At 45.1% G+C, this 24,972-nt stretch overlaps 2 protein-coding genes across 4 annotated transcripts in view; both read right to left on the bottom strand.

Moving 5' to 3' along the window:
* The window catches only part of TJP2 (tight junction protein 2), a 187,437-nt gene extending 185,549 nt beyond the window's left edge, over positions 1-1,888 (bottom strand). Inside the window, exon 1 of the mRNA XM_063714236.1 lies at positions 1,778-1,888. The gene's annotated coding sequence lies outside the window, so the exon portion shown is untranslated. The remainder of the gene's footprint in view (positions 1-1,777) is intronic.
* The window catches only part of FXN (frataxin), an 80,495-nt gene that overhangs the window by 42,248 nt on the left and 13,275 nt on the right, over positions 1-24,972 (bottom strand). Inside the window, exons 3-5 of one of the 3 annotated variants that reach the window (XR_008509709.2) lie at positions 21,335-21,455; positions 9,877-9,974; positions 1,778-1,996 (exon numbers count right to left, since the gene is read on the bottom strand). Coding sequence is in view for 2 of the 3 variants with exons in the window: in XM_024252836.3 (XP_024108604.2) it covers positions 1,846-1,996; positions 9,877-9,974; positions 21,335-21,455 (370 nt within the window). In the remaining variant the exon portion in view is untranslated. Of the gene's footprint in view, positions 1-69; positions 1,997-9,876; positions 9,975-21,334; positions 21,456-24,972 lie in introns of those variants that run through there. The other 2 variants (XM_024252836.3, XM_054520019.2) reach the window with 2 other exon arrangements.

Genomic DNA, 24,972 nt, shown 5'->3' with positions numbered 1-24,972 from the left:
GAATGTGTTTTTATTCACCCATTGGAAAAGTCTTTGCTACATATTAATACAAACTTGTCACTAATAAACCCTTCTTTTTTTTTTTTTTTTGAGACGGAGTCTCGCTCTGTCACTCAGGCACGATCTTGACTCACTGCAACCTCCTCCTCCCGGGGTCAAGCAATTCTCCCGTCTTAGCCTCCTGAGTACCTGGGATTACAGGTGCACGCCACCACGCCCAGCCACTAATAAATCCTTCTTTAAGTAAGAAAATAATATAACATGAGCATAACTTTGCATGAATTTTAATGTCCTGGAGGCTTGTTGCTTTGTATAAAGTGCAGGTCAGTAAAAATTAAAATGAGGTAATGTGGTATAATAGGCTTAACCCAGTAAGGGTACAATAAAGGATGGCTATTATTATTATTATTTTATTGTTGTTATTATTTTGAGACAGAGTTTCGCTCAGTCCCCCAGGCTACAGTGCAACGGCACGATCTCGGCTCACTGCAACCTCTGCCTCTGGGTTCAAGTGATTCTCCCGCCTCAGCCTCCCGAGTAGCTGGGATTACAGGCACTTGCCATCATGCCCGGCTAATTTTTGTATTTTTAGTAGAGATGGGGTTTCATCATGTTGGCCAAGCTGGTCTTGAACTCCTGACCTCAGGTGATCCACCCACCTCGGCCTCCAAAAGTGCTGGGATTATAGGTGTGAGCCACCGCACCCGGCCAAGGATGGCTATTATTTTCACATGAATTCAACTGAAATCATGATAGGGCAACACCAATAACGATGTTTCCTGTATAGCTTAAAAACTGTTCTTTGTCATCCCCTCATCTACCCAATGGGAATTAGAACTAGCCTGTTAGGCTGCTTGACAGGACCACTGAATGCTGGGAATCAACCACACTCTATCCTCTCATTTAACAGATGGGGAAGCAGAGGTCCAGGGAGTTTGGGAAACTTGTCCACAAAGGGACAACTACTTTGTGGCTGAACTATGTCTAGGACCAGGGCTCTCTTTATCACATGAGTATCTCTTTCCTTTATCTGCCCCTTCATGTTTACAAGGTACCTCCTCAGCTCCATGATTTTGTTACGCTACATCACTCAGCTCATGAAAACGGCTTTTTTACCTCTTTTCTTGTCTTTGGAAGATTTTTTGCATTCTTGTAGCAGCTGATTCCATACTAACCTTTAAATTGAAAAAAATATATATACACACAGACACATATGTGAATATGTGGGAGAAACAGCAGTAGGTCTCCCTGGACAACCCAGTGTAGGCCACACCTTGGCATTCACAAAGCACAAATAAGAAATGGTCTTCTCGTGTGAGTTGCTTTCGACACTTCAATGCTAAAGAGTTCAGAAGTGCTTACACTTTGAAAGAAGCCTGAAAACATCTGTAGGCTACCCTTTAATGTGTCTCATTTGGAGACAGAACAGTGAGCAGGTTGACCAGCTGCTCTTCATGTACTTCTTGTAGTAAATCCTTCAAAGAATGAAGAGTGAAGACAATTCATTTTTCCTCCTGGAATTTTTCCTTCTTATTATTTTGCTTTTTTAAAGGTTGTTATATTCAGGTATAGGCATAAGACATTATAAAAGATAAGGGATATCATGTGAGGGAGGAAATCAGACAATCCAAAAAATCTTCCACAGAAATTAAAAATCAGAACTTGGGGGCAAGGTAGGAGGCAACACATTCTTTCTACAGAGCTGTGACACATAGCCCAACTGTCCTCAAAAGCAGGAATGAAAAAAAATAAACAACAACAACAAAAAAAAACAGACCTTAGCTGCATAATGAAGCTGGGGTCTTGGCCTGATAGCTTTTAATGTCCTTAAAACTGGGTTGGGCATCAAGCATCTTTTCCGGAATAGGCCAAGGAAGACAAGTCCAGTTTGGTTTTTAAGGCTTTAGTGAGCTCTGCGGCCAGCAGCTCATGGAGGGACACGCCGTCGTGGGAGTACACCCAGTTTTTCCCAGTCCAGTCATAACGCTTAGGTCCACTGGAAGACAAAACAAATACATAGTAATTCCAGAGCACAGCCCTTCAGATGAACCACTGATTCCACAAATGCTGCCCCCAAGAAATTGACTGGAGTAAAGCTCTAGAAAATAACACAAAATGAGCTACAGTGTATATCTGCCTTCTTATCTTAGCATCTAAAAAGAGTTATACAATATATCTTCCGGAACAATTCCAAGAATGATTCTCAAAACCTGAAAAAACATTTGACCCTTACTGATAAGTCTCCAGGTATCACACTTTGATCTCCAGCTTTTGCTACCTCACATGTGATACCTGCTATGCTAGAGCAGTGTTTTTAAAAATTAGGACCATTTTTGTGCTACAGATGTAACTTGTGCCTTACCTATAATATTATTAGTTGTTAAGGTGAAATTCACATAACACATTAACCATTTTAAAATGAATAATTTGGTGGCATTTAGTACATTTACAATGTTGTGCAACCACTACCTCTGTCTAGCTTCAAAACATCTGCATCACCCCAAAAGGAGACCCAGTGCTGTTGTTCCTTGGTATCCATGGGGAAGGGGTTCCAGGATCTGCAGATACGAAAATCCGTGGGTACTCAAGTCCCTGATATGAAATGGTACAATACATGCATCTAACCTAGGCACATCCTTCTGTGTGCTTTAAGTCATCTCTAGATTACTTATAATGCCTAGTACAATGTAAATGCTGTTAATAGTTGTTATATTGGTTTTTATTTGTATCATTTTTGTTGTTTTATTGTTTTTTATTTTCAAATATTTTGATCCATGGTTGGTTGAATCAGATGTGGAACCCACAGATACAGAAGGCCAACTATACCCATTAAACAGTTATTCCCCATTCCTTCGTCTCCTAGCACCCCAGCAATCACCTAAACTATTATTTTTAAAAAATATTTTTCTTAATTCAATGTTAAATTCATGACACTGAGAGCCTGGTGGGCTAGTTCATCCACCTCAAGCTCATCCAGTGAATAACGGCACAGGCACATCGCTTTGGGAATGCCATATTCGTGTGGACAGATTGGAGGCTGGCTTCTGCCATGTCTTCTTATACCAGATGTACATTCCACTCCCTCATGGCCTCGTGGATGAGTGGCCACGGCAGCAGGTAACACTAGTGCATGTGGCCCCCTGATGGAGTAAGAACAGAGTGCACGGGAGCCCAGAAGAAAGGGCACCTGAGTCTGCCTGAGCACTCAAGGAGGGCTTTTCCAAAGACTGAGGCTAGGAGGAGGTCACCAAGAAGGGAAGCTTGGGCAATAAAAGTATCAAGGATTCCTGCATTATCAACCAAATGCTGGGGCTTGAACCTGTTCCCAGTATGGAGATAAAAATGAGTGAATCAAACCATCAGGGTCACAGGAAAAGGACTAATAAACCACACCAAGTCCAAGGACCGTCCCCTTGGCCCTATACTCTGATACCGCTATGGGTTGCCAGGCAGAGCCTGAGTAACCTCCAGACCCCTCCACACTGCCTGAGGTGCTCTGAGCACAGGCACTGATGCCCAAGTGTCCCTAGAACTCTCCTTTATTCTGCAATCTTCTCAGGGTGGGGAAGGTGGGAGGAAAGACTGCTGATTTCACAGGACCTGAAAAGTTGTCAAATTAAAAAACAAAACAAAACAAAAAAACCAGGCCGCTGCAGTGGCTCATACCCATAACCCCAGCACTTTGGGAGGCTGACGTCGGAGGATTGCTTGAAGCCACGAGTTTGAGACCAACCTAGGCAAAAAAGTGAGACCCCATGTTGACAAAAAAAAATTATTTTAAATTAACAATAAATAAAAGAAAAAAAAAAACAAAAATCAGAAATGCAGCCAGATGAAAGATATTTTGAACCAATGTGAAAGGCTGAGAGAAAAAAAAAATTTTTTTATATTAAACAACCTTTATTTGAAAAACAGTGCCTTACCATCCTAACGCTATCAATCAAACTTCAGTGAGAGCAACTGCAGCATCAACCAGTAACAGTTGCTAAATTAACAAGAGATCAATCAAAAGTGCTTTAAAGGGAGCAGCACCGGCTGGTGTTCCCCCGAGTCTCTGGGCATTCAGGACCCAGGTACATGGAAAACAGAATCAAACCAGCTGGTGCTCTGGACCCAAGCCCTCGCATCGTTATCTGCCTCCCTCCTGGGGGCCCTGGCGGCCCATGGTCCCCCTAGCACTTCTGGGCCCGTTAGCTGTGGGCGGGGTGCCAGGAGCCAAAGGCCACTTGTAAAAGGTTGGAAGTTGATCTCATAGCCAGCCGGTTTCTTCCTGTTGTGGTCATTTTCTTTTTGGAGTGCCTGGAGCACTCTCTCAATGGACATGGTGGCCCTCCAGCCTTCCTGGGCCGTTTTCTTTCTTTCTTTCTTTTTTTTTTTTTGAGATGGGGTCTCACTGTGTCACCTAGGCTGGAGTGCAGTGGTGCGATCTCAGCTCACTGCAACCTCTGCCCCACAGACTCAGGCAATCCTTCCACCTCAGCCTCCTGAGTAGCTGGGACCACAGGCATGCACCATCACACCTGGCTAATTTTTGTATTTTTGGTAGAGACGGGGTTTCACCATGTTGCCCAGGCTGGTCTGGAACTCCTGAGCTCAAGCCATCTGCCTGCCTCAGCTTCCCAAAGTGCTAGGATTACAGGTGTGAGCTACCATGCTTGCCCCTGGGCCGTTTTCTTACAGCAAATTGGAAGTGTCTTTCTTCAATTCCTGGGCCAGGTTTTGGGCCATCTTCTTGTAGTGGTCATGGGTGTGACACATGCGGTTCAAGTTTTCACGCACCTTGGTTAGTCTCTGCTAGAGGTCGGGCAGTAGGCGTCCTCCTCCGTGGACTCCCGCTATGGCCTCATCACACGTTTTTGGTGCAGTTCAGGCAGAGCGGGCAGCATCAGCTGCAGCCTCGGGAGCTCTGTCTCCAGCCATGCCCTTGCACCCTGTAGAGGCCTACTACTCTCCGAGCTCTTTACTCTTTTGGATTTCTTACCACATTTGCATGTTTGCTTCTACAATTGCCCCCTCAGGACATTAGAAAGATGCACCTAAGGTCGCCACTGTCATCCACACTCTTCAGAGGGATTTGTAGCCGGGAAGCTGGGGGACCACCATGTCTGGTTTCCCTGTTCCCCTCTACTGCCAAGTCCCCATCATACCACCCTCGAGCACAGGCAGGACATTCAGCGTGGTGAGTGTCAGAAAGTGACATTATTTATGCAATGTCTTGGGGGAGTGGAAAGAACTCACAGTAGCCGCTTAGCACGGGGAGGCCAGTTGCTTAACTCCAACATTCGTGGCCTGTTTCATTCCTGCCTTGGCCTTTCCTTCTTCTCTTCCTTTTTTTGAGACAGTCTCACTCTGTCGCCCAGGGTGGAGTGCTGTGGCACGATTTCAGCTCGTTACAACCTTCGTCTCCTGGTTTCAAGCGATTCTCCTGTCTCAGCCTCCCGAGTAGCTGGGATTACAGGTGCCCGCCACCACGCCTGGCGAATTTTTTGTATTTTTAGTAGAGACAGGGTTTCACCATGTTGCCCAGGCTGGTCTCAAACTCCTGACCTTAAGTGATCCGCCTGCCTCGGCCTCCCAAAGTGCTGGGATGACAGGCGTGAGCCACTGTGTCTGGCCCCTTCTTCTTCTTTGCCTGCAAGCATTGCTTCTGTCTCGCAATTTCTTGGTCAGGCAGCTCTGCGGTTTGCTGACGGTCAGTGCTGTCATTCAGGTAGTCTTCAGTTTGCCCCTGAAGATCCTCTCCATGGTGCTGTGAAGCATGCAGGATGCGCTTTGCATCAGTCACTTGGGGAAGTTCAGGAGGCCTGCTTTTCATGCTTTTTCAGAAACTAACCTAGGTCCTGACAGGAGGACCTGCTCATTTCATTTGGAACCCTCGAGCAGACAGTTTGGAGCAATCAAGGACTGGCCTCTGGCATGGTTGACGTAAGACCACCACCAGCCTGAGATGCTGGCCGCATCTTGGCCCTGGCCTTTCTGTGGATCTCACCCTGGGCTGATTGTCCCCTTCTCAGCTTGTCATCTTCTGACTGTGAAGGCCACCACAGCAGTGCACGCCTGGGTCACCCAGGGTATCTATAGGTTCCTTGGCACTAGTCCCAGGATTCTGCACATCACTAGCACTGCCGCCCACAGGAGGGCCAGCAGCAGCTGAGTTGGCATGTTGTGGCAGCCAGCAGGCCCTCTGTGGCTCCCGAGGGCTCCGCAGCTCTGCCTCCACCTGCCAGTGGCCTGTGGGCCACAAATGACCACTCGGAACCCTGTGGGGTGTTCCATTTCAAACAAAAACAAGGGCCCATCAGTCATTGTAGACCTTCTGTTGGGCTGGGGGGAGGGGAGGCACCCCATGTTCTAGAAAATTGTGCCCTGATTTTGCTTTGCAAACAGAAAGTGACATTATTTATGCAATGCCTTGGGGGAGTGGAAAGAGCTCACAGTAGCCCCTTAGCACAGGCCACTCCAGGCCCCACCTGGCCCTACAGCACAGCTAGTGGGTCAAAGCAGGGCCAGGTCATAGCCCCTGCTGAGCATGCCGTTTACTGTCACAGATACTATCTTCCTCAAAAAAAAAAAAATATATATATATATATATATGGGGTGAGGGGGGCAGGGTGAGACTGGGTGAGACTGAAGAGGTGCCTTGGCCGGAGCAGGCCACACCCAGAGACCACAGGCTCCCTGGTCCTCTCAGGGTCCACATGCGATCCTCTCAGGGTAGCGTGGTGGCCTGCCTCTGTCCCTGCTGAGGCTCGTTACCAATTTCAAGCTTCCTTCTGCCGCAGGGAAGCCCGGTCCCACCTACAAAGAGTCTGTCTCCCTTGCTAGATTGAGCTCCTTGAAGATGGGACTGTGTTTTCTTCATCTCTGTATTTCCAGTAGCTCATCAATGCCCATTATACACTAGAGGCTAGGTCATTTTTGGTCCTGTTTTCTTGTTGACTCTATTCTGACTTAGGACATGTCACTTTCCTCACTAGACCTCCATATTCACATCTGTGAATAAGAGTAAGTGGGTAAAGACCCTTCTCGCTTTAAAGCCCCTCCAATACAGCGACCTCTGAAACCAGAAGCAGAAGCTGAGGAGTGGTGAATGGAGCATTTTCTCTGGCATGATGGCTGGGACCTGCAGATCTGGCTATGAGGATGGTATCTTGCCGGGTGAATGCCTCTGCAGAATTTCACCATACTTTTCAAAGCAGACTCAAGGATGATCTTTATTGTTGATAATTTTATGTTTTTGTTGTTGTTGTTGTTGTTGTTTTTTGAGGCTTTGTTATTGACACAACAGCTTCTGGAAATCTTTTCCACAGAGAGTATGGGGGCTTCTTTAGCTAAGTTGGGCGGGTGCAGGCTCCAACTGCTCGGCAGCCACTGTCCGGGCCACAGCATGTCCACAACCTCCTGCTTCTCTACAGAGGTTTCTCCAGACATAACCGTATGTCTGGTCATGCCATTTGCCACAGGTATAAAAACAATGACGACGGCCCGAAACTGCGGGATCTTCCCGCGGAATCCTGTGCCTTCGCAGGTACAGCTACAAGGCGCTCCCGCGCTCCGGCCTGCTCCTTCCAAGAAGACAGGCTCGGGACGGCCTGGGTCCTGCTCCCCTGGAACCCCGCAGTCTGTGTGGGCAGCAGGCCGGGAGTGGGGAGAGCTGCCCTGGTGATGAGGACCGGAGCGGGACGGCTGTGTTAGGCAGCATCTTGGCCTCCAGTGACCAGCAGACTGACTCGGCCTCCACCCCTCGCTGGGAGCTGCCGTCTTGCCGCCACTTCCCACAGAAGACTGAGAGCTTGTCCTCAGGGCCCGCTTCTCTGCCTCCCTTCCCCGGACTCCCATCCAGCGGTGGCCACTCTGGATCTGCCGGAAACCGGGTGCAGGAAGGGGAAGGGCCTGAGGTAGAACAGGGAGCCTGTGGTCTCTGGGTGTGGCCTGCTCCGGCCAAGGCACCTCTTCAGTCTCACCCAGTCTCACCCTGCCCCCCCCACCCCATATATATATATATATATATATATATATTTTTTTTTTTTTTTTTTTTTTTTTGAGGAAGATAGTATCTGTGACAGTAAACGGCATGCTCAGCAGATCTTTCCAAATTCTCATGCTTCTGAACACAGCTAGGGTAAGAGCCTATCGCTGGGCAGTGTGTCCAAATACGATATGGACGTTTTCAGTCTTCAGATATGGGGAAAGTTCTTTTGGGGTAAGTGCCTGCCCGATATCTACAAAGCCACTGATCCCCAAAAGTGATCGCTGGACTGAGCTGATCCACTTCGTTCCCCCGGAGATGAAGGATAAGAACACACAGGCTCAAGCACAGCAAGGGTCAGGAAGAATGACTGAGGCCACACAGGCTAGCTGCCCACAGAGGTTAAAATCCTCCAACCTCCAGCACACTAACTGGGTCTAAAAACCAATATAATCTGTGAATTAGGGCCTTCCTAGAATGACAGTGATTTCTAGTGCTGTTTCTGTTGAACTCTAGCACACTTCCTGGATGAGAGTGTGGGGAAAGGAAACATAACACTATTTATTCTGAACAAAGCATGAGAGAGCACAGAATAATAAATGGTATAATATTAATTGCCTAAAAATGATGTCAATGTTAGGGGATAGAGTAAGGTTATAATTTTTAAAAACTGCAAATACTGTTAGTCTTTCAAATAATTCTATGCTGGTTTTATCTGGCCCTTTCCCAATTCACAGTCAACATGCTCTCTTTGGAAGTGCTAATGAATGACTGGATCTGAGAACTTTTTGTGGGCATTTCTCTTTTACTTTCTTACAACCACTTCAACAGCAGCCAGGCTGCTGAGGGATGAGGGACGTCTCTCCCTGCATGTTCTCAGGCTTTCAGATGCTATGCAGGCCACATTGTGTCTCCAACACAATCTTTTATTCCTCTAGATTGAAAGCACATCAATGGAAAAGGCAGAAGGGATTAAATGCCCTGGAGCAGCAATATAAAACACTCTACCACCTCCACAGGGTACACAACCCCATCCTGCGAAGGGAATTCAAATAACCCTTTACCTGAGAGGCTCAAAACAAGTAGAGGTCAAACTTTAACTTGCTTTGAAGACAAAGTGCAACTTGTTCAAATGCTACAAGGTCAAAAGTAGCTTTTTTTAAAGTCAGGGCAATAATTTAATAGAGGAAAACTGTCTAGGCTGAATTTGGAAAAGTTATAAGTTACTCACTTCAGATCTTCTTAATATCCTGATGCCTGCTTACAGTATCCAAATTGTCAGCAGGGAGAAGTTATGTAACTAGAGTAAACTTTTCTACTGAGAATGAGACAGGCCACAAAATATCAGGAAAGGCTCACTTATAAGGATGCTAACATAAGACGGTGACTTTTTTTTTTTTTTTTTGGGACAGGGTCTGGCCCTGTTGCCCAGGCTGGAGTGCAGTGGCGCGATCTTGGCTCACGGCAACCTCTACCTCCTGGGCTCAGGCTGAGGCTCAACCTCGGCCTTCCAAGTAGTTGGGACTATAGGCGTGTGCCACCACACTTGGCTAATTTTTATATTTTTAGTAGAGGTGGGGCTTTGTGACATTGCCCAGGCTGGTCTCAAACTCCTGAGCTCAAGTGATCCACAGGCCTTGGCCTCCCAAAGTGCTGGGATTACAGGTGTGAGCCCGCACCCAGCCGTGACTTTATTTTTCTTTTCTTTACAGAGACAGGGACTCACTATGTTGCCCAGGTTGGTTCTGAACTCCTGTCAAGTGATCCTCCTACCTCAGCCTCTCAAAGTGTTGGGATTACAGGTGTCAGCCACCGTGCTCAGCTGACATTTCTTAAATGGTCCACAATGTCGCATTTCGGAAGTCTTTAAGAATTACCTATGTTGACTTCTGAACATACCTACATACCTGGATGGAGAAGATAGCCAGATTTGCTTGTTTGGCGTCTGCTTGTTGATCACGTAGGTTCCTAGATCTCCACCTAGTTTAACAGTTAAGACACCACTCTAGGGGATTAGGTGGAAAAAAGCATAAAGAAATTAAAACAAGAAAAAGCACTTTGTCATCATTGCTTCATGTTTCATCTCAACACTTTCCATTTCTACAAGTACACAAAATACACCATAAAGAAATGTCTTTAATTTAGTATTTAGAAATGGGAGTTTGTGTAGGAAGAGCTTTGCTTTCAGAATCAGAATAGGATTAATCACATTGGTGTTGTATCTCATAGAGCTTTCCCTGTTCCCTGTGAGGTCTGCAAGGTGAGAATGGTGATGAAGCTCAGAGAGTTAAGTGACCTGTCTCAGGTCTTGGTGCTGGCATCTGGGACTGCTGGTTTGTTGCCCTCAACCATCAACCAGAACATACTAGAGGACATAAAAAAATTGCAGACTCTAACTCTATTAAAGTACCACGTCAGCCCAAACATCAGACACGACAAGTCTATTACAGAAGAAGTAAAAGGAAGGAAAGGAAGTATGCAAACCATCTGCTTTGCTTATCTTAGAAGAGCATTAGCTTCAGCTCTGTTGGTAGAAGGCAGAAACTCCAGATGAAGTTTTTTATTTCCAGACTCTTCCCACGCATCTAACAAGCTTCTCAGATACTCCTCCAAGGCTTTATTTTTCTCTAAAGAGCCTTGAATTCTTCAAAAGACTAGTTGGTCCATCTTTGACCAATAAATGCTCATTTAAATTTGAAAACACTCTCAACAAAAGAGTCCTTTACTTCTAAGGCCTGTGGTCTCTTTAGAATGGGTGAGATATGAAAGAAACTGCTACAGGGCTAGTTCTCTGTATTGGAACTGGTAAGCAGGGGGGAGCCTGCTGTTCCCCATCTTGTGCATGACTTGCAGAGATCCATGGCGGCAGCTTTTTCTGTGCATTCTAGAGCCTCACTCCAATCAAGAGGCTCTGAATGATTCTTATAACACACCTTTGCAAATACAGAGAGCTATTTAGGCCAGGCATGGCTCATGCCTGAAATTCCAGCACTTTGGGAGGCCGAGGCAGGCAGATGGCTTGAGCCCAGAAGTTCCAGACCGGCCCAGGCAATATGGCAAAACCGTGTCTCTACTAAAAATGCAAAAATTAGCCAAGTGTGGTGGCATACGCCTGTGGTCTCAGCTACTTGGGAAGCTGAAGTGGGAGGATCACCTGAGCCCAGGAGGTTGAGGCTGCAGTGAGCTGAGATCACACCACTACACACCAGAATGGGCGACAGAGTGAGACCCTGTCTCAAAAGCAAAGCAAAACAAAACAAAAAACCCAAAAAACAAAGAGCTATTGAAATTCCAGAGGGTAGTAACAATAATAATATAACTGATAGGAATGGGACAAGGGGCACTACTGGGTTTTTTTTTTAAAATAACATCTTTTTCTGATTCAAAAACAAATGTATAGAAATGATGGAGACGTCAGCAATGCAGACACTGATAAAAATATTAACCACTATTTACTCAGTTCCTACTGTGCCAGGCTTGGTGTTTGGCACTTTGTGTAAATTGTTTCCAACTTGACTACAATTGTTGGTGGTAGGATTCATTATTCCAGTTTCACAGATGAGGAAAACAGAGGTTCATAGTAAACAGTACTTAGTAACTGGCAGAGCTAATCTTAAATCCAGGTCTCTGTGGGTCCAAAGACACTGTTCTTTCTATAACATGAAGCATTCTCTCGATCCCATTAACCAGCGATAAAAGATATTCACTCTCAGGTATCAGTTGCCAGTTTTTGTTTGTCTGTTTTTACAACAGGGTCTTGCTCTGTTGCTCAGGCTGCAGCAGTGGCAGGATCATGGCTCACTGCAGCCTCAAACCCCTATGCTCAAGTGATCCTCTGACTCAGACCCTGCCTCCAGAGAGCTGCGACTACAGACACCACACCTGTCTAATTTTAACATTTTTCTTTTGTAGACATGAGGTCTCGCTATATTGACTAGGCTGGTTTCAAACTTCTGGCCTCAAGTGATCCTCCCACCTTGGCCTCCCAAAGTGCTGGGATTATGTTATAGGTGTGCGCTACTGCACTCAGCCCCACTTTTTTTTTTTTATTTTACTATAGTAAAAAGCACATAACACAAAATTTACCATATTAACCATTTTAAGTGTACAGAACAATAAAGTATATTCACACTGCTGGGCAGCGTAACTCTAGAACTTTTCACCTTGTAACACTGAAACTCTATGCCCATTAGACACTAATTTCCCCATCCCATAGCCCTTAGTAACCACCTGTCTGCTTTCTATTTCTATGATTTTGACTCATCTTTAATTGAAAATAAAAATTATACATTTATGTTGGTGTTTCTGTGATTTTTGACTACTTTTGACTACTTCATGAGTGGAATCATAAGTATTTGGCCTTTTATGAGTTGACTGCCAGTTTTTGAAAGCATTTTTTTTTAAAAGGGATAGGATTATACTACACATAAGTTTGTTTAAAAAAACATTTTTTTTCCTGAAACCCATTTTTACTGTTTTGGTATGACTATATTTCATTTATTTAAAAGTTTCTTAAAACTGAGGCTGCGTGTGGTGACTCATGCTTGTATCCTGGCACTTCGGGAGCCCAAGGTGGGAGGATCGCTTGGGCCCAGGAGTTCAAGACCAGACTGGACAACATGGTGAAACCTTGTTTTTACAAAAAATTACAAATTCGCTGGGTGTGGTGGTGCGCACCTATAGTCACATCTACTTGGTAGGCTGAGGTGGGAGAATTGCTTGAGCCTCAGAGATTGAGGCTGCAATAACTGGTGATCATGCCACCACACTTCAGCCTGGGTGACACAGAGAACTTGTCTCAAAAACAAATAAATAAAAGTTTCTTAAAACTGTACAATTCAGGAGTTTTTAGTATTTCACAAAGTGTGCAAACATCACCACTATCTAATTCCAGCTATTTCCATTGTCCCAAAAAGAAACCCCGCACCCGTTAATATTCCCTATTTCCCACTCATCCCATACAGAGTTTTATAAATTATTTTTCCATGAGATAAAGAGCTCAAAGAATCAACACACAATCATTGGTAATTTGTCCTCTTTGTGGCCCTTAAATGTTCCAGTTGTGTGTTGCACCCTATACTGAGGGGGCCACAATCCAGCAGAAAGGGCAGAGGACTGAGTATAAGATGTGAGTTCCAGGTCTCGTCTCATCACTGATCAGCGGCGCCTGTCTCCCATGATGTCTCTCCTGCCTCCTTCGAGGACTCAGGGCAAGAACTAGGGGCAGATGCGTGCTCAAGGTCTCCGCACTTGCGTCCATCACCACAATGCATCAGCACACAGCAAATCAGGGGGTGCACATGCAACCACTGAAGCCAAAATTGACTTTTTCCTATCGGAATCGGACATCTTTTGAGTGACTTCGGGCATCAGGCCACTCTTTTGCAAAGGGCATATTAATAAGCAAATGTGAGAGCCCTTCTAGCTCCACAGCTCTCAAGCTATTTTCATCCCCTGGCACCTTCTCTGCAGTCAACTTCCTCCCTCCCCACATGAGACCCACTCACCTTTACCCTGCTACCCCTCTGTGGGTCCCACTGCCTCGTGGTGCTTCCTGCCTCTGCATTCAGAGCTGCCTGACTGCTTGCTTGTCCCCTGACCTCCACTACTTTAAGCACCTTGGCAGCAGGAGATTTGTCTTTTCATGCTAGCATCTGCAGGTCTAGCACCTCCATCCCTCCTGCAAAAAGGACATTTGTGAATGAATGACCAACTGGTCAAATAGTGAATGAGCAGATGATGACCAGGTAGTGTGATACCATCTGCCCAACTTAGGGCAAGGTTACACAGGGCAGAAAACTCCAATGCTCAACTTCCTCCCACCAGTCTGTTCACTGTAATTAGATTTTTCCCCCACAGATCTTGAAATTATTTTGGAAGGAAAGTGGTGACAGGAAAGAAACTAGCTGCATTAGTTCAGCAGAAATTCTTAATGCTTTTGGAACTGACTACAAATAGACCAGATAAAGAGGGCTTTCTCTTCATCATCATTATTATTCCTTAGACAATCTGAGTCTATTTTGGGAGTTTGCATGCCCTTAAGTACAGGGGGAATAGTCAAAATATGTAGCAGTTTCTGAGACAGAGGCACTAGCCAATCAGCACAGACAGTGGCCACAGCTGGTGAGTCATTTTTTTTTTTTTTGAGATGGAGTCTCGCTCTGTCACCCAGGCTAGAGTGCAGTGGCTCGATCTTGGTTCACTGCAAGCTCTGCCTCCCGGGTTCACGCCATTCTCCTGCCTCAGCTTCCTGAGTAGCTGGGACTACAGGCGCCCACCACCACGCCCGGCTAATTTTTTTGTATTTTTTAAGTAGAGACGGGGTTTCACTGTGTTAGCCAGAATGGTCTCGATCTCCTGACCTTGTGATCCGCCTGCCTCGGCCTCCCAAAGTGCTGGGATTACAGGCGTGAGCCACCGCGCCCGGCTGGTGAGTCTTATTGACTCCTCCTAGTCAAGATCAGCCCTACCCACGTAGGAGCAAAAATAGTGATTACTGTTGTCACCAGCTCACTTGTAGAAATAGACACATATAAGATGGCATGTTGGGTCTGAAGACTTCACATACATATGACCTCCTTCATTTCTAAAGTAGATACCAACTTGCTAGGATGCACTTTTACCTATGCCATTTTAATTGATCCTCTTATAAATCTGAAGAGAGGAGATTAATGTCACTCATTTCATAGCTGAGGAACCTGCAGCTCGCAAAAATTAGATATCACTTAAGGACTCTTGGAAAGAAAATACAAATCCAGGATGCTAAGCCAGATCCTTTGTCTCCATATCCAATGAGATGGTGCCTCACTGGGCCAGGAACAGTGACTCACACCTCTAATGCCAGCACTTTGGGAGGCCAAGGCTGGTGGATCACTTGAGGTCAAGAGTTCAAGACCAGCCAGGCCAACATGGTGAAACCCCATCTCTACTAAAAATACAAACAAAAATTAGCTGGACATAGTGGCACATGCCTGTAATTCCAGTTACTTGGGAGGCTGAGGCAAGAGAATCCCTTGAGCCCAGGAGGTGGTGGTTGCAGTGAGCTGAGATCGTGCCACTGCACTCCAGCCTGGGTGACAGAGCGAGATCTGTCTCAAAAAAAAAAAAAAAAAAAATGATGCCTCTGAGCAGGGGTTTTTAACTTGGGATTAAGTGGTCTCAGGGGGCTGCAAACACTTCCAGCTTGAAGCTGGAATGGTACTCCTGAGTATGTTAACTTAAGTGTAGCTAAAACTGCCTCCTTACATATTTTAAGTTTGGATCTAAGGGCTTCTCTGTACATAGTGAACTGTAATCTACTCTTGTACCAATCACCGAGTTTTGGCTAATCAAAGGCAGCCAACTGTTCAAACGAAGTTTAAGGCAAACACCAAGCTGTAACCAACCTGGCTGTTTCTGTACCTCACTTTCATTTTCCTTTTTCTTTTTTTTTTAAGACGAAGTCTCGCTCTGTCACCCAGGCTGGAGTGCGGTGGCGTGATCCTGGCTCACTGCAAGCTCCGCCTCCCAGGTTCACACCATTCTCCTGCCTCAGCCTCCCAAGTAGCTGGGACTACAGGTGCCCGCCACCATGCCCGGCTAATTTTTTGCATTTTTAGTAGAGACGGGGTTTCACCGTGTTAGCCAGGATGGTCTCAATCTCCTGACCTCAGGATCCGCCTGCCTCGGACTCCCAAAGTGCTGGGATTACAGGCGTGAGGCACCGCACCAGCACCAGGCCCTCACTTTCATTTTCTGCATGTCACTTTCCTTTTTCTGCGCATAAATCCTAAATCCTCTTCAACCACGTGGCACACCTTGGAGTCTCTCTGAACCTATTCTGGTTGCAGCCTTCCCGATTTATGAATCATTCTTTGCTCAATAAAACTGTTAAATTTAATATGTTTAAAGTTTTTGTTTTTTTTTTAACAGGTGAGTATGGAAGTTTTTATTGGGAGAGGGACCATAGTAGTCATAAGATTCTTAGAGGGAGGTCCTGATCCAAAAAAGATGAACCCTCAGTTCTAAGACAGTAATATGCTGACACCTTAGTGAATAAAGAACATGTCAACAAGCAAATCCTTATTAAAATATCTAAGAGGCCAGGACTCCACCTAGGAAAAAAAAGACGGCAGCTTGGAGGTAACTTCAGGTAGTATGGTGACTCTAACAGTCTCCAGGCAGATTTTACTAGGTCAAGTAGAGCAGACTCCACAGTTGCCTAGTGACAAGAGGTCCTTTCAGCTCTGGTAGAGTGTCTTCTGTAACGACCAGTGCCAGTAAGGGGTGAAGCCTGGGCCAGACATTGGCATCCACCCATTACCTGGACCACTTGATCAGATGACACACCAGTTAAGAAGCCACTTAAGTCTCCCACTCCACAGGGAGAAAAAAGAACAGATGTCCTCTTGGATGTATCTGGATTACTACTTTCATTTGTCTATTTGGCCAGTAGCGAGTTGGTAAAAGGTGTATAAATGCTGAGAGGCATCAACGAAAGCATGTTTTGGAAAAGTCTCATTTACATATGAATCAATATTTATTAAGTCCCTACTATGTACTTGGCACTGTTCCAGACACTGGGATCAAAGAATGGACAGTGTCCCTGCTGTTGAGGAACTCAGTGTATTATAGGTGGTAGCTGACGTGTAAACAGACCATTATAACACAGAGGAATCAGTGCCTCACAGAGTCATCCTCAGAGTGCTGGGTAAGGGAGAAAGGAAGGACTGTGTCTGCTTGGAGTATTTAGGAAGGCTTCACAAAGGAGGTAACTTCCAGATATATCTCAGGGGAGGAAAAGACTGCCCTCCCACAAAGCTGAAGTAATAATATTATCAAACATGAAATACATAAATTAGTTAGCATCTGAAGGACTCTATCAGAAATTCATACTCTAGGGTACAGAGTTAGCATTTCAATGTAGTCAATCACAAGTCCAAACTATAGATGGCAGCCACTATATATCTTTAGCTTTCTAAATCTACACTTAAGCATTTGCTAATTAGTAAATGATTTGTTAGAAATAATTTTGCTCTTGAGTGATACTCAAAGTATATGAATTGGCTAGAAAAATATAGGTACCTCTTCCTTTGAAAGAATGGGTTACAGAATCTGGAAAGCCTACGAGTCTAATGTTGTCTTCAGAGAGACACTCTCAGGGCAGGAATCAGGAAGGTTCTCTGACCCACTACTGGGAGCAGAAGGTTTTGTCACCTGTTTCAAATTGATTCAATGATGTGAGAAATAAAAACAAAATTCTAAGCTCCCAACTGACTCAACAAACCATCTTTTGGCCAAGGGGAGCCCAGAGATACCTAAAAAAATATTTAAGTTTTGGCCATGATGGGAAAGGAGTTCAAACAGGACTCGTTCTACTCCCTCCCTAACTGCCATTAGTTTTTCCCCCCCAAGGGCTAAACAGAAACTAGCCCTTTCAAAAGACTAACTTCAGGCCATGCATGGTGGCTCATGCCTGTAATCCCAGCACTTTGGAGCTACCTGTAATCCCAGCACTTTGGGAGGCCGAAGCAGGTGGATTACCTGAGGTCAGGAGTTCAAGACTAGCCTGACAACATGGTAAAACCCCATCTCTACTAAAAATATAAAAAAATTAGCTGGGCGTGGTGGCGGGCGCCTGTAATCCCAGACATCCGGGAGGCTGAGGCAAGAAAATCGCTTGAACTCAGGAGGCAGAGGTTGTGGTGAGCTGAGATCGTGCCACTACACTCCAGCCTGGGCAACAGAGCGAGACTCCATCTCAAAAAGAAAAAAAAAGACTCACTTCACCACTGGTATCAACCAATCACCTAATTCTGCCCTTCCTTTTTCGTGGTTTCAGCGCAACTGACTAGCATTCCTTCCTGATAACCACTGACCACAGAGTGGTCTAAGACAGGGTCTTGCCCTGTCACCCTGGCTGGAGAACAGTGGTGCGATCATGGCTCACAGCTGCCTCAAACTCCCGGGCTTAAGTGATCCTCCTGCTTCAGCCTACCAAATAGCTAGGTTATGTAGATATGCGGTCTCATTTTGTTGCCCTGTAATACATTTCAGTGTTAAGTTTCTGCCGAAGGTGAACATGGGAGACATGCTGCATGTTAGCTTACTCCTCATGCGTGCACCATCCCTTTGTGAATATTCATAGATCCTCCCATAATCTGCTGAATACGTATGCTTAGCTACGCCTCTCAGCATAAATTCATGTTCCCTTTGCCCCTTCTTGGAAGTGCTTGTTTTTCAGTTATGGCCAGAGGCTCTGCTTCCTGCCTACAAGTAGTGGGACCCTCTTTAAAAATAGTCCTCCTTTCTAAATTTATAGATTTGTGGCTGGGTGTGGTGGCACACACCTGTAATCCTGGTGCTTTGGGAGGCTGAGGTGAGAGAATCGCTTGAGGCCAGGAGTTTGAGACCAGCCTGGGAAACATAGCGAGACCCATAAATAAAATAAAATAATTAGCTGAGTATGGTGGCATGTGCCTGTAGTCCCAGCTACTAGGGAAGCTGAGGTGGAAAGATCACTTGAGCCCAGAAGCTTGAGGCTGCAGTGAGCTATGACTGTGCCACTGCACTCCAGCCTGGGTGACAGAGCGAGACCCTGTCTCTAAAAATAATAATACTAAATACTATATTTTTATATAAATATATTTAATTAAATATAAATACATTTGTGACTTTTTCAGTTCAATAGAAGTAAACCAAAAGATGACTTTTGCCAGGTGCCGTGGCTCATGCCTGTTAACCCAGCACTTTGGGAGGCTGAGGCGGGTGGATCATTTGAGGTCAGGAGTTTGAGACCAGCCTGGCCAACATGGTGAAACCCCATTTCTACTAAAAATACAAAAATTAGCCCTGTATTGTGGCACATGTCTGTAATCCCAGCTACTCAGGAGTCTGAGGCAGGAGAATCGCTTGAACCTGGGAGGCAGAGGTTGCAGTGGGTTAAGATTGCACAACTGCACTCCAGCCTGGGTGACAGAGCTAGGCTTCAACTCAAAAAAAAAAAAAAAAAAAAAAAGGAAGTAAACCAAATGCAGCTGCTAGAATACTGGCACATTTGCTTCTAACAAAACATTCATGCAAAGTACTCTGGTCAAACTAGGGCTTCACTAATCCTATAAAAACAGGTTTCATGACTGTTTTCGGGGCTTGCTAATCAATGTCTGCATGTGTGGGCAGAGTTTAGCCTGCGACTTGGTTCCCAGCAGTTACAAGCTCTAGTAGAGGCTAGGGGAGAGGAGGCCCTTAACCTCTCAGCAGGCTGTGGATGCTCAAGTTGGCAGGTCAGTTTGTAAGAGTTCCCAAGCAGCCCGGCCCTCTAGGGCTGCCTGTGCAAGCACTTTTAAAGCCCTGCCCAGACACTACTGCATTTTTTGCTGCTGACAGCAATTACTGAATCTACTGGGAAGGCATTCAATCCTTCCCTGCTCCATTGCTCCTTTTTTTTTTTTTTTTTTTTTTTCAATTCCCTCACGGTCCTTATAGTCAGGCTTGATACCTTCTCTAAGACTTGGTTGCCTCCTCCATTATGTGGAGTGCCTTCTCCATCCAGTGCTCCCGCTGCAATTTCCAATATCATTTCTATCGCTTTAGTCTGATGGCTGATTGTCCTCAACAATTCCATGAATGAATCCAAAATGCACGCTTCGTGACGTTTCCTGGTATTAGTTAACTGCCATCAAGAGGATTAACATCTTTGAGGAGCCAGGCGCGGTAGCTCACACCTGTAATCTTAGCACTTTGGGAGGCTGAGGTGGGAGGATTACTTGAGTTCAGGAGTTCAAAACCAGCCTGGCCAACGTGGTGAAACGCTGTCTCTACTAAAAATACAAAAATTAGCTGGGTGTGGGGACGTGTGCCTGTAATTCCAGCTACTTGGGAGATTGAGGCAGGAGAACTGCTTGAACCCGAGAGGCAGAGGTTGCAGTGAGATCATGCTACTGCACTCCAGGCTGAATAACAGAGGGAGACTCTGTCTCAAAAAACAAACAAACAGACAAACAAACCAACCAACCCAGAAAACCATCTTCAAGGGATTTTCTCCCACTGGCAAAAAAGAACTACTCTAAGGCCTAAGCAATAATTCTAAACCCAAAGGCAGACCCTTGCCCAAATCTGCCACCTGGTGGCCAGTCGATAAAGACCAGCACTTCCCTGGCTTCTAGGATCTGGGGCTAATGTTTCATCCAACTCAGAAGTTCTCACACCAGGCCAGACCTGGTGGCTCACGCCTGTTATCCCAAAACTTTGGAAGGCTGAGGGGGGTGGACCATTTGAGGTCAGGAGATCGAGACCAGCCTAACCAACATGGTGAAACCCCGTCTTTACTAAAATACAAAAATTAGCCAGGCCTGGTGGCAGGTGCCTATAATCCCAGCTACTCAGGAGGCTGAGGCAGGAGAACTGCTTGAACCCAGGAAGCGGAGCAGTGAGCCAAGATTGCACCACTGCACTCCAGCCTGGGCGACAGAGTGAGACTCCTTCAAAAAAACAAACAAACAAAAAAAAACAAGTTCTCATACTAGCTGCACATTGGAATCATCTGTGGAGCTTAAAAATCCCAGTGCCCTGCCCAGGTCATGCCACACCCCAGACCAAGTAATCAAAATCTCTAGGAATGAGACCTAGGGATACACATTAGAATCCCAGGTGAGCTTTTAAAAAATATGCTTCCCAGGAATGCACCCGACCTACCCCATCACTGTCTCACAGGAGCAGGGCTCACGTCTTTGTAATCTGAATAACTTTTGGGCAGTTACCTTACCCCTGCTGAAGAACTACCGGTCTAGTTTGTTGTTCCTTCCATCTGCCTGCTGGACAAATACACACTCAGGCCCCTCTCTGATTTGCCTTCATGGATATCCACTGAAGCTGGAAAATGAGGCTCAGAGAGGCTGAGTGACTTGCCCAGAGTCACAACAAGCCTGGTAGAGCTGGACTGCAGCTTGAAGCCTAGTCTCTATCTATCTAATCTATCTAATCTATCTATCTATCTACTCTATCTATCTATCTAATCTATCTATCTATCTACTCTATCTATCTATCTATCTATCTACTCTATCTATCTATCTATCTATCTATCTATCTATCTATCTATCTATCATCTATCTATCTTATCTATCCTATCTATCTATCTATCTATCTATCTATCTATCTATCTATCTATCTATCTATGAATGACAGAGTCTCAATCTGTCACCCAGGCTGGAGTGCAGTGGCATGATTTTGGCTCAATGCAACCTCCGCCTCCCAGAACCCTAGTCTTTTAGTCCTACCTACAACTCCATGCTACTTGATGCTTAGCTCTGCTGGAGGGAAATTCTTCATTTTAGTGAACTAAAATTCTTAGAGGGGGAAACAGAAAAATTAGAAAAAGTCAAGAGGTACCCCAAAGGAAACATCATAGTCCTCAAACGTGTATGGCTTGTCTGCAAGGTCTTCAAAAAACTCTGCTAAAGAGTCCAGCGTTTCCTCTGCTAGTCTTTCATAGGTGGTCTCATCTAGAGAGCTGCAGGGGAAGCACAAAACCCAAAACATATGATTACCAAATGCTTCCATTTTATTAATATCAAATTTACACATTTGTTATTTAAATTCATTAAATTGATGAAAATAACATGTACAAAGTAAAAGTTTTTCTTTTTCTTTTTTTTTTTTTGAGACAGAGTCTCACTCTGTGACCCAGGCTGGAGTGCAGTGGCTGGTGTGAACTCTTGACATCAAGTGATCCACCACGTGCCTCAGCCTCTCGAACTGTTAGGATTACAGGCATCAGGCACCGTGCCCGGCCCAAAGTAAAAATTTAAAGGCCGGGCGCGGTGGCTCACGCCTGTAATCCCAGCACTTTGGGAGGCTGAGGCGGGCGGATCACAAGGTCAGGAGATCGAGACCATCCTGGCTAACATGGTGAAATCCCGTCTCTACTAAAAATACAAAAAATTAGCCGGGCGTGGTGGCAGGCGCCTGTGGTCCCAGCTACTCAGGAGGCTGAGGCAGGAGAACGGCGTGAACCCAGGAGGCGGAGGTTGCAGTGAGCCGAGATCGTGTCACTGCACTCCAGGCTGGGCGACAGAGAGAGACTCCGTGTCAAAAAAAAAAAAAATTTAAACAGCACAGAAGGGGTTACAGAAAGAAGCAGGCAGCCCCCATTCCCAGAGGCAACTACAATTAATAGTCCTTTCTGGGCCAGGCAGTGCAGTGGCTCACGCCTATAATCCCAGCACTTTGGGAGGCTGAGGTGGGTGGCTCACCTGAGGTCAGGAGTTCGAAACTAGCCAGGCCAATACGGCAAAACCCTGTCTCTACTAAAAATACAAAAATTAGCTGGGCTTGTGGTGCATGCCTGTAGCTCCCAGCTACTTGGGAGGCTGAGACAGGAGAATCGCTGAAATCCCGGAGATGGAGGTTTCAGTGAGCTGACATTGTGCCACTGCACTCCAGCCTGGGTAACAGAGTGAGACTCCGTCTCAAAAAAGAAAAAAAAAAATAGGCTGGGCCTGGTGGCTCATGCCTGTAATCCTAGCATTTTGGGAGGCTGAGGCGGGTGGATCACCTGAGGTCAGGAGTTCGAGACCAGCCTGGCTGACATGGTGAAACCTCGCCTCTACTAAAAATACAAAAATTAGCTGGGCATGGTGGGGCGAGCCTGTAATCCCAGCTACTCGGGAGGCTAAGGCAGGATAATCGCTTGAATCCAGGGGGCGGAGGTTGCAGTGAGCGGAGGTGGCACCACTGCACTCCAGCTGGGCAACAAGAGCAAAACTCCATCTCGAAAAAAACCCAAAAAACAGTTATTCTGATTCAGTAAATGCTATCACTGTTTATCCTTCTAAAGATGTGATCAGATTTCATTAGTAACGTTCAACTTTTCACAAAGATGGTGAATGCCATCTTAAAATCTATTGGAGTTTTTTTAATATTTAGATTTATGTAACTGGTTATGTAAATATATTTAAATACTGGGGGAAATTCCTTCACTGTCTCAGAATCAAGCAAGATTCACCTGTATTTTGTGTTCATTTGCCTCTTAAAGGCAAGGGCTGAAGATAAGGTAGCAATGTCAACTTTATATTTTTGGCCTTAACTATGCCAATCTAATTAGAATTTTCTGTATCTAAAAGGGTTCATTTTACTTACTGAAAGACATTTTAGTGTGGTTTATGTATAATGTCAAAAAAAGATTACTTAACACTTCTCACATTAAAAAAAGAAAAGAAAAGAAAGAGACAGATCGTATCAAGAGCTGGCCATGGGCTGGATGAAGTGGCTCATGCCTGTAATACCAGAACTTTGGGAGGCCAAGGGAGAAGGATCACTTGAACCCAGGAGTCTGAGACAACAGAGACCCCGTCTCTACAAAAAATTAAAAAATTAGCTGGGCGTGGCACATGCCTGTAGTTCTAGCTCCTCAGGAGCCTAAGGTGGGAGGGATCACCCAAGCCAGGGAGGTCAAGGCTGCAGTGAGCTGTGATCATGCCATTGCATTCCATCCTGGGTGACAAAGTGAAACCCTGTCTTTAAAGCAAAATAAAATAAAATAAAAAAGAGTTGGCCAAGAAAAGAAGCAACTAGACTTTTCAGATACTGCTGACAGGCAAGTAAGTTGGACAATCACTTTGGAAAACTGTTGGACAGTATCTACTAAAGTTGAACGCATTTACATGCTATGACCCATCAGTTCCACTCTTAGGGGGTATACGCAACAGAAATGTGTACCCAGGTTCACCAAAAGACATGTACTATACTAAAATATTTGTATCATAACTATCCTATAGCCCCAAACTGGAAACTGCCCAAGTATTCCTTTGTAATATCATAGATAAATTGTGGTATATTCATGCAATGGAATACTACACTGCAAAACAGAATTGTCTATGGGAACAGCATGGATGAATCTCACAAACATCATTGTGATAGAAAGAAATACACAAGTATACACAAACATGTTTATACTTAATGAGACAGTTTATATAAAGTAGAAAAACAGGCAGAACAAATCTATGCTATTGGTAATCAGAATAGTTACTCTGAAGGGTTAATGACTAGAAGGAAAAGAGGGAGGGGTTAATGACTAGAAGTGAGCAGGCAGCTTCCTTGCAGGGGCTGGTAACATTCTATGTCTTGAGCTTACAGGGTATGTTCATAGGACTGTTCAATTTTTACAAATTCATCAAGCTGTATGCTTGTGACTAGATACATTTCCTTATGGATACTCTTTTTCAAATTTAAAATTACTTTAAATCCACAGAGACAGAAAGTAGATTAGTGATTGCTGGGTTTTAGGGAAAGGCGGAATGGGGGAGTGATTGCTAATACGAATAGGGTTTCCTTATGGAATAATGAAAATGTTCTGGAATTAGATAGTAGTGACAGCTGCACAATCTTGTGAATATACTAAAAACCCTTGCATTATACATTTTAAAATGGTGAGTTTTATGGCATGTAAATTATAACAATAAAAATATTGTTATAATAAACATCCTTGTAAGAGCTTTTGTGCCCCTGTGAGGATATATTAATATCTGTAGGTTATAAGATATGTATCAGACAACTCCACTATCTGAAAGTTTCCAGGGGGCCTAAAGTAAGACACCAGGGGCTGCTAGACAATTACTGTAAGACATACAGATTTGCCATATGACCCTCTTCCCCACCCAGTCCATCACCCACTTTCAGGATACAATGTGGGGAAGGCTACCTGACTGGATTGGTGAGGAGCTGTCCTTTAAAAAGAGTGGTTGGCCTGATAGGGTGTGTTTTGAGAGTGAGCTGGAGAGAAAGGGTGTGTTTTGAGACTGAGCTAGAGAGGGTGTGTTTTGAGAGTGAGCTGGAGAGAATGCATAGGAGAGGTTGGTTGATGTGTCTTGGAAGAATTTGAGAAACGTAAGGACACAACCGACTTTATACCTGACAGTTATAAAGTCCAAAGTTATAAAGTCCAAAGTGAAGAGGTTGGAAGATGCTACCTGCCAGCAGAGAGTTGGGCCCTGGCAGAAGCGGGCTGTCTTCCTACACATGGCAGGTCA

This window comes from Pongo abelii, chromosome 13, assembly GCF_028885655.2.
Source record: "Pongo abelii isolate AG06213 chromosome 13, NHGRI_mPonAbe1-v2.0_pri, whole genome shotgun sequence".
In the NCBI taxonomy this organism is placed as follows: Eukaryota; Metazoa; Chordata; class Mammalia; order Primates; family Hominidae; genus Pongo; species Pongo abelii.
This window is presented reverse-complemented; position numbering and strand designations above follow the sequence as displayed.